This window comes from Girardinichthys multiradiatus, chromosome 19 (assembly GCF_021462225.1).
Source record: "Girardinichthys multiradiatus isolate DD_20200921_A chromosome 19, DD_fGirMul_XY1, whole genome shotgun sequence".
Classification (NCBI taxonomy): Eukaryota; Metazoa; Chordata; class Actinopteri; order Cyprinodontiformes; family Goodeidae; genus Girardinichthys; species Girardinichthys multiradiatus.
Genome location: NC_061811.1, coordinates 25,968,437 through 25,981,479, shown reverse-complemented (window position 1 = coordinate 25,981,479; position 13,043 = coordinate 25,968,437). Strand labels below are relative to the sequence as shown.

Sequence of the window (13,043 nt, the reverse complement as noted above, 5' to 3'; positions counted from 1 at the left end):
AAACTGACAACATTTACCATCCGCAAAGCTGTGATCCAGTGATTATGTGGTTCCCTAAACCTCAGTCTTCAAACAAGTGGCACAAGGGCAAGAGGTTTCCATCAGGATTCAAACGGAAGGAAGGAAACATTGAGGTTACACAGAGGTCAACATTGCTTTCCCTATGATTTTTATTGTGCACATGAACATGATGATGATAGACACTCTCCATCCAACATGGAAGAAAGGTTGCGCCAACATCAATCAAACCGGAAAATATTGGGACTGAATTAGTTCTTCAAATTAATTAATTAATTAACTATTTAAGTAATTAGTTCTTACAGGAGATCCTTCCTGCCCACAGCCATCAGCATCTACAACGGCTCTTTGAGGAAACCTTCATAATATGAGCTACAACAACATTTAATTTCCCTATGGGATTAATAAAGTATTTTTGAATTGAATTGAAATAATGTCAGAAAACAGTTATCGTTGTTGGGGTTGATATGGCAAATGTTGCAGAGTTCACTGGATTAAAAATTTATTTTCTGTTGCTCTGAAGACAAAAGGGTGACCAGATAGAGGCGGTCTAATGACCCAGGTAGTGGTACTACTCTACGATTTGGCGATCAAAAAATAAATAAATAAATAGTGTTGGGGTATCAAGGTAAACAAAGCTTTTCAAAAATTAGTATCAGAACTTGTAACGCCTTCCCTGATGCCATTTCTTCAGTTAAAGTCTTATAACAGCGTTCCTTTACAAAGGTCACGGCACAATTTCATACGTTTTAGTCTGAACTTTCCAGAGGAATCAAATGAGTAGAATACAACTTTTAGACAATGGATAAGGAACAAAATCTGGAGGCCCAAATATTTTGTCCAAAATGCGTTTCCTTATTCCGTACTTATCCAGAGCAGGAAAATGTTCAAAGTGAGGAGGAACACTGTTATAAAGAGAAGCAATGTACTGGAGTTTTTCCCTAGTTTGAAGGAGGACAGAGTAACATGGCCTGGGTCCTTCCACACTTTTTGCTCTGCACTGCCATTCAGCTGGCTATGAGAATACCACTACATGTTCCCTCTCTTTACAAGGATATCCGTTTTAAAATATTTTTGATACTAAAATCACAGACATCTGTCAAGCTTTAAGTGGCTTGCCTGTGGAGCAGCTGGCTGCAACCTGGCTACCTTTTTTTTTTTTTTTAAATGTGTGAGCATGTATTCCAGTTTATTGGCGAATTCACTATTTCAGAGTTCTAATATCTACTGATAATTTAAAAAAGGGAACAATCATGAAACTAGCCAAACATATGCAAAACTTGCTTTAAATATCCCTGATTATAATAAACATAGTTGTGACATTATACACCTCTTATCTTGTAATTTTGAATGTGTGGGAAATTTATTACAGAAGAGCAGTCAGTGTTTAACGTTTAGTTTGGTAGTAGAGCTGCAGCTGGTGGGTTTTTTGCCATCCATAAATAGTTTATTTTGTTTTCACAGCTGAGTCAAAGCAGCAGCAGAAAATATGTATTGAGCTCAAATAAAAGGACACTGAAGATTTGTCTCGCTAGCAATCCTAATGCTAAACATATTTAGCAAATATTTATATAGACTTACAGAGAATAGAATAAAGCATGTGTAGATGCTACAAAAATACAATAAAGCATCTAGTTTAACCTTTTCTTGTGTACTTGTGCTATATTAAAGTCCACCTCCATGCTTAAGGTCAGGACATACATCTCTATCATCATGTTAGCTGTTTTTAGAGAGGCTAGCTAAAGGAAAACAGTTTATAACTGACAATAAAAAGCCGAATACACGTTTTAGCTATAATCTACGGTGTTTTATATTTTAAACCAGGTTCAACTAATCAGTCCATACGCGTTAAAGAGACGGGCAGAGGTCTGGATTTGTGGCAACCAGCTGACAGCTACCTGCAGCGCTCATGTTATCAGTTGTCGGCTGCTAGCTAACGTTAGCTCGACTTTGCTCCGTTTCCACCGGTAACAAGTTTAACCGGGCTAACTTACTCACCGTGTGCCTGGATTGAGGAAACATCATGTCAGCGGAGTGTTTCGCAGCGTTTCCCTGGTCTCACCGAAACTACAAGGCCAGCTGGCTAAGCTAGCACGTCCCAGATATTATTAAATTACTGGAGAGGCAGTTGGCACATTGTACTCTGTCATCCTTTAAAATAACATCAGCTAACGTCAAAGCGGCGGGAGAAGAGGAGCGTATTCTGCTCTTTTGAACACGGGAACGCTAACGCCGTCTGACGAAAAGAAACGACTATTTCAAGGCAACATCAGGTATTAATGCTACGCCTCCCCGGGGAAAACCCTGGATGTTGACACACTAACCCCCCACCCCCCGCCCGACTGCTTTGAAGGGAGGAACAAAATCACCCGGAACACAAACCGAGCAGCGGTGGAGCGGGCGCCCCGTGTGACCACACACTGTATTAAATCCAGGAGAGAAGCTGCACTGACCAGGGCCGCACACTGAAAGACTAGGTTCAACTACTCTCCTAAAAGTTCAAAATGTCAGTATGCTGTTGCTGTATATCATTGTAAAAACATCATAAATTATTAAAAGTATTTAACTTCAACACCAGCATGGTTTGTAAAGGTTTTATTATTAAAGAGATTGCAACTAAATCTAATTATTTGCTGTCAAATATTAAATGTTGACAGAGGCTCTGTAATTTGGGTGAGAATGGTTCACCACCCAGAGCGCCCCTCCACCAGGGGGTGGAAAGAGCTCAGAGAAAAAAATCGACATTTTCAACACTGTGGTAAGTAGAGCAGGAGGTATTACAGCAACCCCCTGTGGATGATAGCGAAAACTTGCTGAAAATAGGAAACAAAACAAAAAAATGAATAAAATAAAGTAAAAAAAAATTAAACGAATGCTCAATATTGCATGATTAAAGAAATTAAAAGGGGAATGAAAGTAATATATAAAAATACATTTATATACATATATATACATATATATATATATGTATATATATATATATAGAGAGAAAGAGAGAGAGAGAGAGAGAGAGAGAGAGAGAGAGAGAGAGAGAGAGAGAGAGAGAGAGAGAGAGAGAGACATGGTCAAGATGATCTGCTGCAGTTCAAACTGAGCATCAGAATGTGGGAGAAAGGTGATTTAAGTGACTTTGAATATGGCATGGTTGTTGGTGCCAGACGGGCTGGTCTGAGTATTTCAGAAACTGCTGATCTGCTGGGATTGTTACGCACTCATCTCTAATGCCTTGTTGATGCCAGAAGTCAGAGGAGAATGGCCAGACTGGTTCGAGCTCATAGAAAGGCAACAGTAACTCAAATAACCACTCATGACAACCAAGGCATGCAGAAGAGCATCTCTGAACGTACAACACGTCGAACCTTGAGGTGGATGGGCTACAGTGCCAGAAGACCACACCGGGTGCCACTCCTGTCAGCTAAGAACAGAAAACTGAGGCTACAATTCACACAGGCTCACCAAAATTGGACAATAGAAGATTGGAAAAACATCGCCTAGTCTGATGGGTCTCGATTTCTGCTGCGACATTTAGATGGTAGGGTCAGAATTTGGCGTTAACAACATGAAAGCATGGATCCATCCTACCTTGTATCAATGGTTCAGGCTAGTGGTGGTGGATGCATCATGGATGTGCAGCCGACAAATCTGCCGCATCTGTGTGATGCTATCATGTCAATATGGACCAAACTCTGAGGAATGTTTCCAGTACCTTGTTGAATCTATGCCATGAAGGATTAAGGCAATTCTAAAGGCAAAAGGGGCTCCAATCCGGTACTAGCAAGGTGTACCTAGCTTCACACTGAAGGCATCAAAACTATGAATTAACACATGTGGAATTATATACTGAACAAAAAAGTGTGAAACAACTGAAAATATGTCTTATATTCTAGGTTCTTCAAAGTAGACACCTTTTGCTTTGATTACTGCTCTGCACACTCTTGGCATTCTGTTGATGAGCTTCAAGAGGTAGTGTACATGCATACATACATAGGCCAGTCTAGTACTCAAACTCTTACTGCGAAGTCACGCTGTTGTAGCACGTGCAGAATGTGGCTTGGCATGGTTATGGAAAAACACAGAAACTTCCCTAAAAATAAGTTGCTTGGATGGCAGTATATATTGCTCCAAAACCTGTATGTACATTTCAGCATTAATGGTGCCTTCAGAGATGTGCAAGCTACTAATGCCATGGACACTAATGGACATTGGCTTTTGAAATTTGCACTGATAACAATCCGGATAGTCTTTTTAGTCTTTGGTCTGGAGGACACCATGTCCATGATTTCCAAAACCAATCTAAACTGTGAACACGTCAGACCTCCCTCAGCACACTTTTTCACTTTGTGTCAGTCCATCCCAGATGAGCTCGGGCCCAGAGAAGCTGATATCATATCTGGGTGTTGCATTAAATGTTGGTTTTCAGCCTTGTCGCTTATGTGCAAAGAGATTCTCTGAAACCTTTGATGATACTATGTACCAAAGATGATGAAATCCCTAAATTCCAGGAAATTGTATGTTGAGATCATCGCTCTTTAAGTGTTGGATTATTTGCTGACGCAGTTGACCACAAAGTGGTGAACTTCACCCAGTCTTGCTTGATAAACAACTGAGCCTTTCAGGGATGCTCCTTTTATACCCAATTATGACACTCACCTGTTTCCAATTAACCTGTTCACCTGTGGAATGTTCCAAACTGGTGTTTCCTGAGCATTCCTCAACTTTCCCAGTCTTCTTTGCCCCGTTGCCTGCTTTGTTTGGAACGTTTTGCAGGCATCAAATTCAACATGAGTGAATATTTGCAAAAAAACAAAACAATAAAGTTTATCTGTTTGAACATTAAATATCTTGTCTTTGTAGTGTTTTCAATTGCATATAGGTTGAACAAGATTTGTAAATCATTGTATTCTGTTTTTATTTATGTGTTAAACATCCCAACCTTATTGGAACTGGGGTTGTATAAATATATATGAAATGTTGACTATGGCACTTAAATATGCGTGATATGGTGCACCACCCAGGGTACCTTGTTTTATAAAGGTCAAATGGTTATTCTGCACTGAACAGCTTAGATTCTAAACCTTTATTCTGTTTACAAAAAGAAAATTAAAAAGAAAATTTTTTGTGTTAAAACCTGTACCAAAATATTCTATAATGATTGCAATCTTGGTCCTGTTGAGATAAAAGTGTTTTGCCATTCTTTAACAATCTATGGGGTTACAAAAGGAGGGTTAACCAACTACTTATGTCAGAATGAGTATGGATTCCTCCACACAAAGTGGAGTTTTCTCTGCATAACTTCAGACAACCAACAAATCACTTAAGTCTTTGGCTCTGTAAGAGCTGATTTTTCTTCATTCTCTGAAATGATCCAACATTTTTAGATTAATCTGATATTTCATTTTGTCCAAGCTGTTTTTCTGTGATGGCTTCAGATGTTTTGTCTCAGCTGGAGATTCTGCAGGACAGCCTTAGCAGCCTACGCTGCTCTAACATAAGGGCTATAAGGCCACTATAATGTTATGAATTTTGTGTATATCTATAGCATTTGTTTTTAAAGATAAATCAGACTCTACAAGTACAGCTAAAGTCTTCAATAAACCCATGTCTTGATCCTGCTAAAGTTTGTGCTACTAGGCTAATGCTAGCTTGTTCACTCTGTGTTGACTTGACTTGGTAATTCAATCAGCTGCATATTTCTGACTTTCAAAACTTTACTCTCTATCTTAACAAAACATAAGACTCCGTGCCTCTCTATTCGTTCAGACTCTAGAAACTTGCTTTCTAACTGAAATGCAAAATTAACTTTGATTTGAACAAGGACTTCGGACCACCGAGCAAATGTCCACTCCTTTGTTTCCCTCCTTAGCCCATGTAAAACACTTATTGTCATCAGTTTTAGTATTGGCTTAACACAATGATTGTGACAGTCTATCCCATGCCTAGCTATGTGTATGGTGGCTCTTGAAGCACAGGCTCCAGTTGCAGACCACGTCTCGCAAATATCCCACAATCCTCTCAAGGGGTCACTGTTGCTTTTGCACCTTCTCTACCACACTTTTTCCTTCCACTCAACCTTCTATTAATATGCTTGGATACAGCAGTCTGACCACCTAGCTTATTAAGTAATGACCTTTTGTAGGTGACTCTCCTTGTGTTATGGTCAGCTAGACAAATGTAAAGCCAGCAGTCTTCCCCATGATTGTTGAAATTTATAACATGGCTACTGGTCCAGTTGGGTGGCTAAAACTAGGTGTGGGTTATACAAACAGAACACCAACAACAGATATCCAGAGCTCAGTTTAGTGAGGGGCTTGAATATCAATCGTTAAAAAATGTCTTGTTACATCCTCCTTAGCTTAAAATAATTTACTACAGCATCATCCAGAAAAACAAAACCTGAAACACTAATAACTACTAAAATATTCCACAAATATTTCTTTTACCCCTGTCAAGTTCAACCCTGTGTTGTGAAAGCGTCAACACTGATCAACTATCGCTTTACCGTCTCCCACCCATTCTACACATTGGCAGCCTGCAACCTGTGGCTGTGAACCACATGGCTCGTCATAACTTTGGCCAAAAATAAATCATTCATCTTCCATAAATGTGGAATATTTCATTCAAGAAAATAACTTTGTCTCCTCATAAAGGTTCGAAAAACTAAAATATAAATTTTTAGTTAACTGTAAAACAAAAAAAAGTACTCTAGACAAATTTTATTTATTTATTTTTAATTATTAAGGACAAAAAACGCTTTTTGGGTTGTAAAGGTTGCTGACCCCTGATATAGGCAATATTGCTTTTGGCCATGGGGGGCATAACACGGAGGGTGGTGGGGGGTTACAAAGCAATGCAAAATTAAATGGTTGTGTTTTGGTTTTTCTAAGTAGTAAGGAGTCACTGGTTTAAAATCTTTACATAATTAAGACTGGTCAGATCTCAAATGGATTATTCTACCCTAAAAAGAGATTTAACACAACTTGAGATTCATCTCCATTCATTCATCGACCCACTTATTAATGTCAGATTATTTTTGTTTTTAATGTTTCTGATTAGTTATACAAATTCTATTTTAGGCAAAATGGGTGTGGGGGGCATCAGTTTAGTAATTTTAGTAAACATAAGAATAACAATAAGAACTTCAAATATAATTAACTCCAAAACCTCGTGTCTTTGCTTCAGTTAGCATAAAACCCACTGACACACCATAGGCAAGTATAGGAACAAATTTATTTCAATTTAAAACAGATACCTTGTCATTATGTTTCTCTCTTAGAAGGCGACAATGATCATAAGTCATGTTCATGTTTGAATGAGGATCAGGCAACAGTGGTTGAAACAAATGCATGAAACAAATAAAAAAAAAAAAAATATGGCAAGAGTTATTGTAAATCAATTATAACCAACTGATTGAACCCCATTCAACAAAGGGCTCCACTTCAGTGAAAACATCCAAGCCCTCACTTTCAACACAAAACAAACAGCACATGCAGATATAATTACAGTTTCTTTAAAAAATGAACAAAAGAACAGATTATCTTTTAAATCAATCTTAAATACAGAATAAAATCTTTGTGTGTTCATAATTATCACTTTAGTCTCTAGTTTGTTTTACAAAGGGGAGGCCACCCCCATCTCAAATGGTGGTCCATTTGATAATGACCACATTATTGGCACTTAGAGAGAGCCTGGCTCTGGAGAGTGGGGTTGGCACACTCAGAATAATACATCATTTACACCGTGATTCGGATATAAAATAAAATAAAAAACATTTTATACAAACCACTACATGATTGAAATTCAGCTTTCACTGGAGTGAGACAAAAAATAATGAAGTGAAAAAAAAAAGAAACATACAGTGTTCAGGAAATGTTTATATTACATAAAAAAGAGGACCGAGCTTCGGGTCGAACTCTATACAGATGTGTAAGAGATAAGTCTGATTTCTATTTGTTTAACAACAAGCTTACAGAAACATTGGAAAGGACCATCTCTCTTAACTCAAGGCAATAAATAAGTAATGTAGTGTGAAAGGATAATAAAAATGGTCACGAATGAGGGGAGACTGAACTGCATCCCTCTTTGCTGCTTGGTTATGCTGAAATAATACATGTCCACAACAGAATGAAAGAAAAAGTAGGAATACTAACAGAAGCGAACCCACGCCAACAGTCACCCGGCCCTTCACTACGTGCCAGAGTTGTAGAGTCAAGTTGCTTAGCAAATACGTTTAGGTGAGCTGCACTCAGCGAAAAGTAGAAATAACACTACAGATAAAACACTTGGTTATGCTTACTGGCATCTGATCCTCTTTACACATCAGTCATAGCAGCAGTCACTCCTCAGCATGAGGTTAGTGTCTTTTCAGCAGAGAAAATGGCAAAAATAGCATACTGGTGCACTGTTGCATACTTTCATCTAATTACATTGGAAATCAGCTGCTCTGTCAGTTTCAGCTAGAGCGAAGCATGGCCAGAAACATCAGGCGGTTCAAGGATTAGAAAAGTGATAGTTCTGGATTTTTGACATCAGGGTCTGTTATTAAAATATTTTAATAAATTAATAGCTTAACTGCAGAAAATAACTGTTGCAGCATCTTCATTTAGTTTAAACCCAGAATAGTTTGTTCCTTTTGGGACTAATGTAAACTGAGAACCGAACATGTAAAGCATTTCCATTCGGAAAACTAATGTGATGTAATATCAAAACGGCATTCACTTAAGCTTTTATACCTGACGACTACTCCAACCGGAGACACTTTATTTGTTGTATCTTCAGTGTGCGTTTCACACAGGAAGATCAGCGGAGGTGCACCACCTCCAGAGCTCCATTTCCAGTATTCCACTTCCCCATGTAAATAATTGCGTGAGGCAAATGCGTCAACAGTGTAAAGGATCATAAAAGTGTTTGCATATGCCGCTGGAGTCATTTTACGATGATAGAACACCCATTAGTCTCGCCCCCTGTAGTTCTAGCCGTTAGCTTTACCCTCTGGTCCTAACTAGTCGGGATTTATACTAAATCAGGACATCATTTAGTAAACAACCATGCAGAAACTCGTATTTTTTCAATGAAAGCCCCATATTTAAGTATTACTAGGTTGCACTGCAAACAACACTCCTCACTGTGGAAGTTGTTACTGTGGGAAGATGTTGCCATTTGTAGCATCCTTTAGCTGTTAAAATGCAGTCAGAGGAAGTTGAAGAAGTGTGGCTGTTCTTTACGGCTGCCTCATCAATAAGCTGGATGTCAGCAGATAACAAGGGGGCTGGATGTTTTACTGTTTTCACCTTTAGAAGAGTCCAAATCAAGGTTCATAAAAGAACCTTTGCATAAACGTTTTGATGCTTTTGAGATTGGAGCAATTTTAAGACGTCCACTTTGATCTTGGACTAGCCATTAGCTTGGGCAAACTACTCTGGATTTATACTAAATAAAGATCCAAAGAGTTTTGCTTAGATTAACACAACCTCACCTCAAAAATCTTCAACTGTCCTAATAACTGGTATTGGTCATTGCTTTGCATGAGGGACAATATTGTCCATTACCTTAATGCAAAGGAGAGAAGAAATACTAACTGATGTGCTCATTGCAACAATCTAGTCAAAAAACAGGTTCATATTATAACAATCATGATTCCACCTCCTTTAGCTGCCATAAAAGTAGAAATGTACACAGATTAAAATATGCAAAGACACCAGTATGGTCTTAATAACATTTCTTGGCTTCCTAGCTACAACTCAAATACTTGGGGAACTCATGCAATACTTGTCCTGGTAGTAGTGTCTGTACTGATAAGTGCCTCAACACTTCATGATGGATTACAAGCGACACTGGAAAGCCGATGCAAACAAAATGTAGTGAGAAACCAGAAAAAATACCTAAAGAATGCATCTTAAGTGTTGGTAAAGACTCTCTACTCACACACTTACATTTGTGTTAACACTCTGCCTTTACTTCTTAATAGCACAGACAGCAAATATTCTCTTTCTAAACAAGTAATAGTAGTAATAGTGGATGACTTGGTTCACTGTGGTCCTTAACTCCACTCCCCGCTGTCGGATGCACTGTGATATAGCCCTTAATGAAGACGAAGGGTAAATCACTTGTAGAAAAGGTCATTTACAAGACCAAAACAAAATTAATATATCTGCACTTCACTGGCACTATTCAGAGCAAGCTTCCAAAAATTTGAAATTAAAGCAAACAAAAAAAAAGAAAAGACATTTTATCTTTTGTTAAGTTACAAATAGCAAGCATGGACCTCAGAGGTCTTCAATCACTGATAAAAAAAAGTCCACCTATGTTTGTACTGTACATGTTTTAGGTATGTATTACAGCGCTGCATCTATAACCCAACAGGAAAAAAATGATTCTTTAAAAAATAATGAAAAACAGAATGTGAGGGCTCCCTAAGATATAAGAAAACAAACCGCTTTATAATGGATTGAAATGTAATGGCAAGTACATCTGGAAATGTCTAAGAAATAGAAAGCAGAGATAAAGTTCTTACTATACTAGACATTCGATTTTTTTATTGTTTTGTATTTTTTTTTAACAGCAGTTCAGACTCAAGTAGGCTCTGCCATGAGAAAAGGAGCCCTTCAACATGACAGAAACACAAGCAGTCAAATTATCAACACTTTCATCCTGGTCCATAAATTATATAAATAAAAAAACTCTTTAATTACTGTCAAAATCATCCTTTCACCTTAACCGTCAAGATTTTTTGTCATTTTTTTTGTTGAACCAGCCCTAGTTAGTTTGACTCTGAACACAGAGCTGTTGCAGTAGTGTGGCATTCAGAGGCTGTCTTTCTCTCCGACCACCCACTTCGTTTCCTCAACACCGTCCGGCTCTTTGAAATCCTATTAAGTGAACAAAATTCATAATCACAGTATCAATACTACCATAAATTCATAGCAGAAAGCTGTATGCTAAAGAAAGTCATTTTTTTTCTCTTTTTTTCTTTTCAAAAACCAAAGATGGTGTACCACAGAGAACTTGTTTTGTACAGAAGAGTTTTGTGTATATGTATTTACAAATATACACAAAGAATTTGCAGACTCCAGAGTATTTTCTGTGAAAGGCCCATCATCCTCCTTTTCCCCTAATATATCACTCAAAAAAACCCCAACATAACAAAATATAAGAAGCACATCCTGACGTTGCTGATGACTGCGTCACGTTAGGAAGTGTGATGCCATCGGACACGTTGCGTTTCCAGCCTTTATGGCGCCGATTTAGCTACTCATAGGTGAACTCCACAATGGGGGTCCTTTAATACCACCACCCCCGCTGCTAGCTAGTGTTTTGTACTGAGGGAGCAGATTCACATCATCGGTGTCGGTGTGACCAGTTGTAGGGAGTGCTGCATCGTGAATTCGTATAGAATACGTTGTGAAGAAGGGAAGCGTGTGATTAACTTAAAAAAAAAACACACAATTATGAATATCTTCAAAGCATACTTATGTCAAACAAATTTACAGTTGCTTTTTCTTTTAAATTTTGCAAAAAAAAAAAAAAAAAACGTTTTTATAAATGTTCTGCTTTTATGCCTGCTTAATTCAGCCATTTTAGTGTTGCAACAAATTTTTCTAAATCTGTAAAAATCTGTCAAAAAACCTCGGCAACAGATTTTTATTAACTGCACCTGGCCCCCCCTCGCTTCTTGTTGAAAATGGATAAATACGCATTGAATTCATAATTTTATATGCAATAAATTCATATACATCTCTCTCGTTTTTTTTTGTGATTGTGACGCTCACACCTGGTGTACATTCATAGATGCAAGGTCCCAGAATCCTCCAGGCCGTAACTTTGACCTCACATCCCAACTGCGTCACTCTGTAGCATCTCTTCTGTGTTCAGCACCGCTGCTTGTTAAATGATGTCACCAGATAAATCAGTCAGTGCCTTCCACACTGGCAGGAAAGGAGAGAGGGTCATCTCTGCGGGGCCCTATGATTAAATTTAGTTTTTTGAAAAAAATTAATTGCCAATATAAACTGCTCCAAATACGCGCAGATAAACAAATGCCAACAAAAATCCCTTCCTGTCGCCGTTTAGCCCATATGAAAGGTCTGTATGCTAGCTCTGACACACGGAGCAGCTTTTTAAGGACCGAAGACTGATGCAACAAGCTGCCGAGAGAAGGAGGAGAAGGAGGGAGCAGCTTCGGTGAAAGGAAGGGCACGAATGAAGGTGGGACATCCTGGTAATACACTGTACTGGAAAGAAAAGTAAAAAATTTAAAAAAAAAGCAACAGTTCTGTTTATGTGTGAATGAGTGTGTGAGAGCCGGAGTGCTGCGCTGTGCGATGCGTGTGGAGTTGACAGCACGTTCCCGAAGAGGGTTGCGTTGTGCAATGGGTTGGGGGGAAATGTGCGTCGCGAGCACCGTCCCCCTCTCACACCAGGTTGTACTCTTTCAGGTTGAGCTGCAGGATGGTGTCTTTGACGGCCGCAAACACAAAGCGGATGTTCTCAGTGTCCGTGGCACAGGTGAAGTGAGAGTAGATGATCTTGTCACTGTCTGGGTTCAAGTCCACAAACATTTTGAGGATGAACTCCCGTGCTGCCTGAGCATCTCTCTGGGGACCTGAAAAGGGAGAGACAGTTAACATAAATAATTTTCTTTTCTACTAGAAATACTACAGGGAGGGGAGGCTATTTTTATAAATACACCAAGCATTTAAAGATCAATCTTATCTTTCAGCCTGCAAACAGCAAGATCTAAAACACAGACTCCAAGCTAATGTTAAACACATTTAATGTTAGACACATTAAACAAATTAACATAGCAATAAACATACATTTTTTCACATTACAATCGCAAACCTTAAAGTATATTGATCAAATTGACGTGATCGACTAACATGAAGTAGCATAAAGCTGTGAAGTGGAAAAATAATGTATACATGGCTTTATTTATTAAAATATGTATTAATTTAAAACATGTCCATCCACCTTATCAGAGAGAACAGGCAGGGAGAGCATTAATCAGTTAAGGAGCCAAGATGCCTATG

The 13,043-nt window shown here is 38.5% G+C and overlaps 1 protein-coding gene across 2 annotated transcripts in view; it reads right to left on the bottom strand.

Annotated features, from left to right (window-relative positions):
• Positions 1 to 7,226: 7,226 nt before the first annotated feature.
• gna11b (guanine nucleotide binding protein (G protein), alpha 11b (Gq class)) overlaps positions 7,227 to 13,043 on the bottom strand; it is a 36,762-nt gene continuing 30,945 nt past the window's right edge. For both annotated transcript variants that reach the window (XM_047345312.1, XM_047345311.1), the window contains exon 7: positions 7,227 to 12,616. In XM_047345312.1, the coding sequence (XP_047201268.1) occupies positions 12,426 to 12,616 (191 nt within the window). In that variant the 3' untranslated portion in view covers positions 7,227 to 12,425. The remainder of the gene's footprint in view (positions 12,617 to 13,043) is intronic.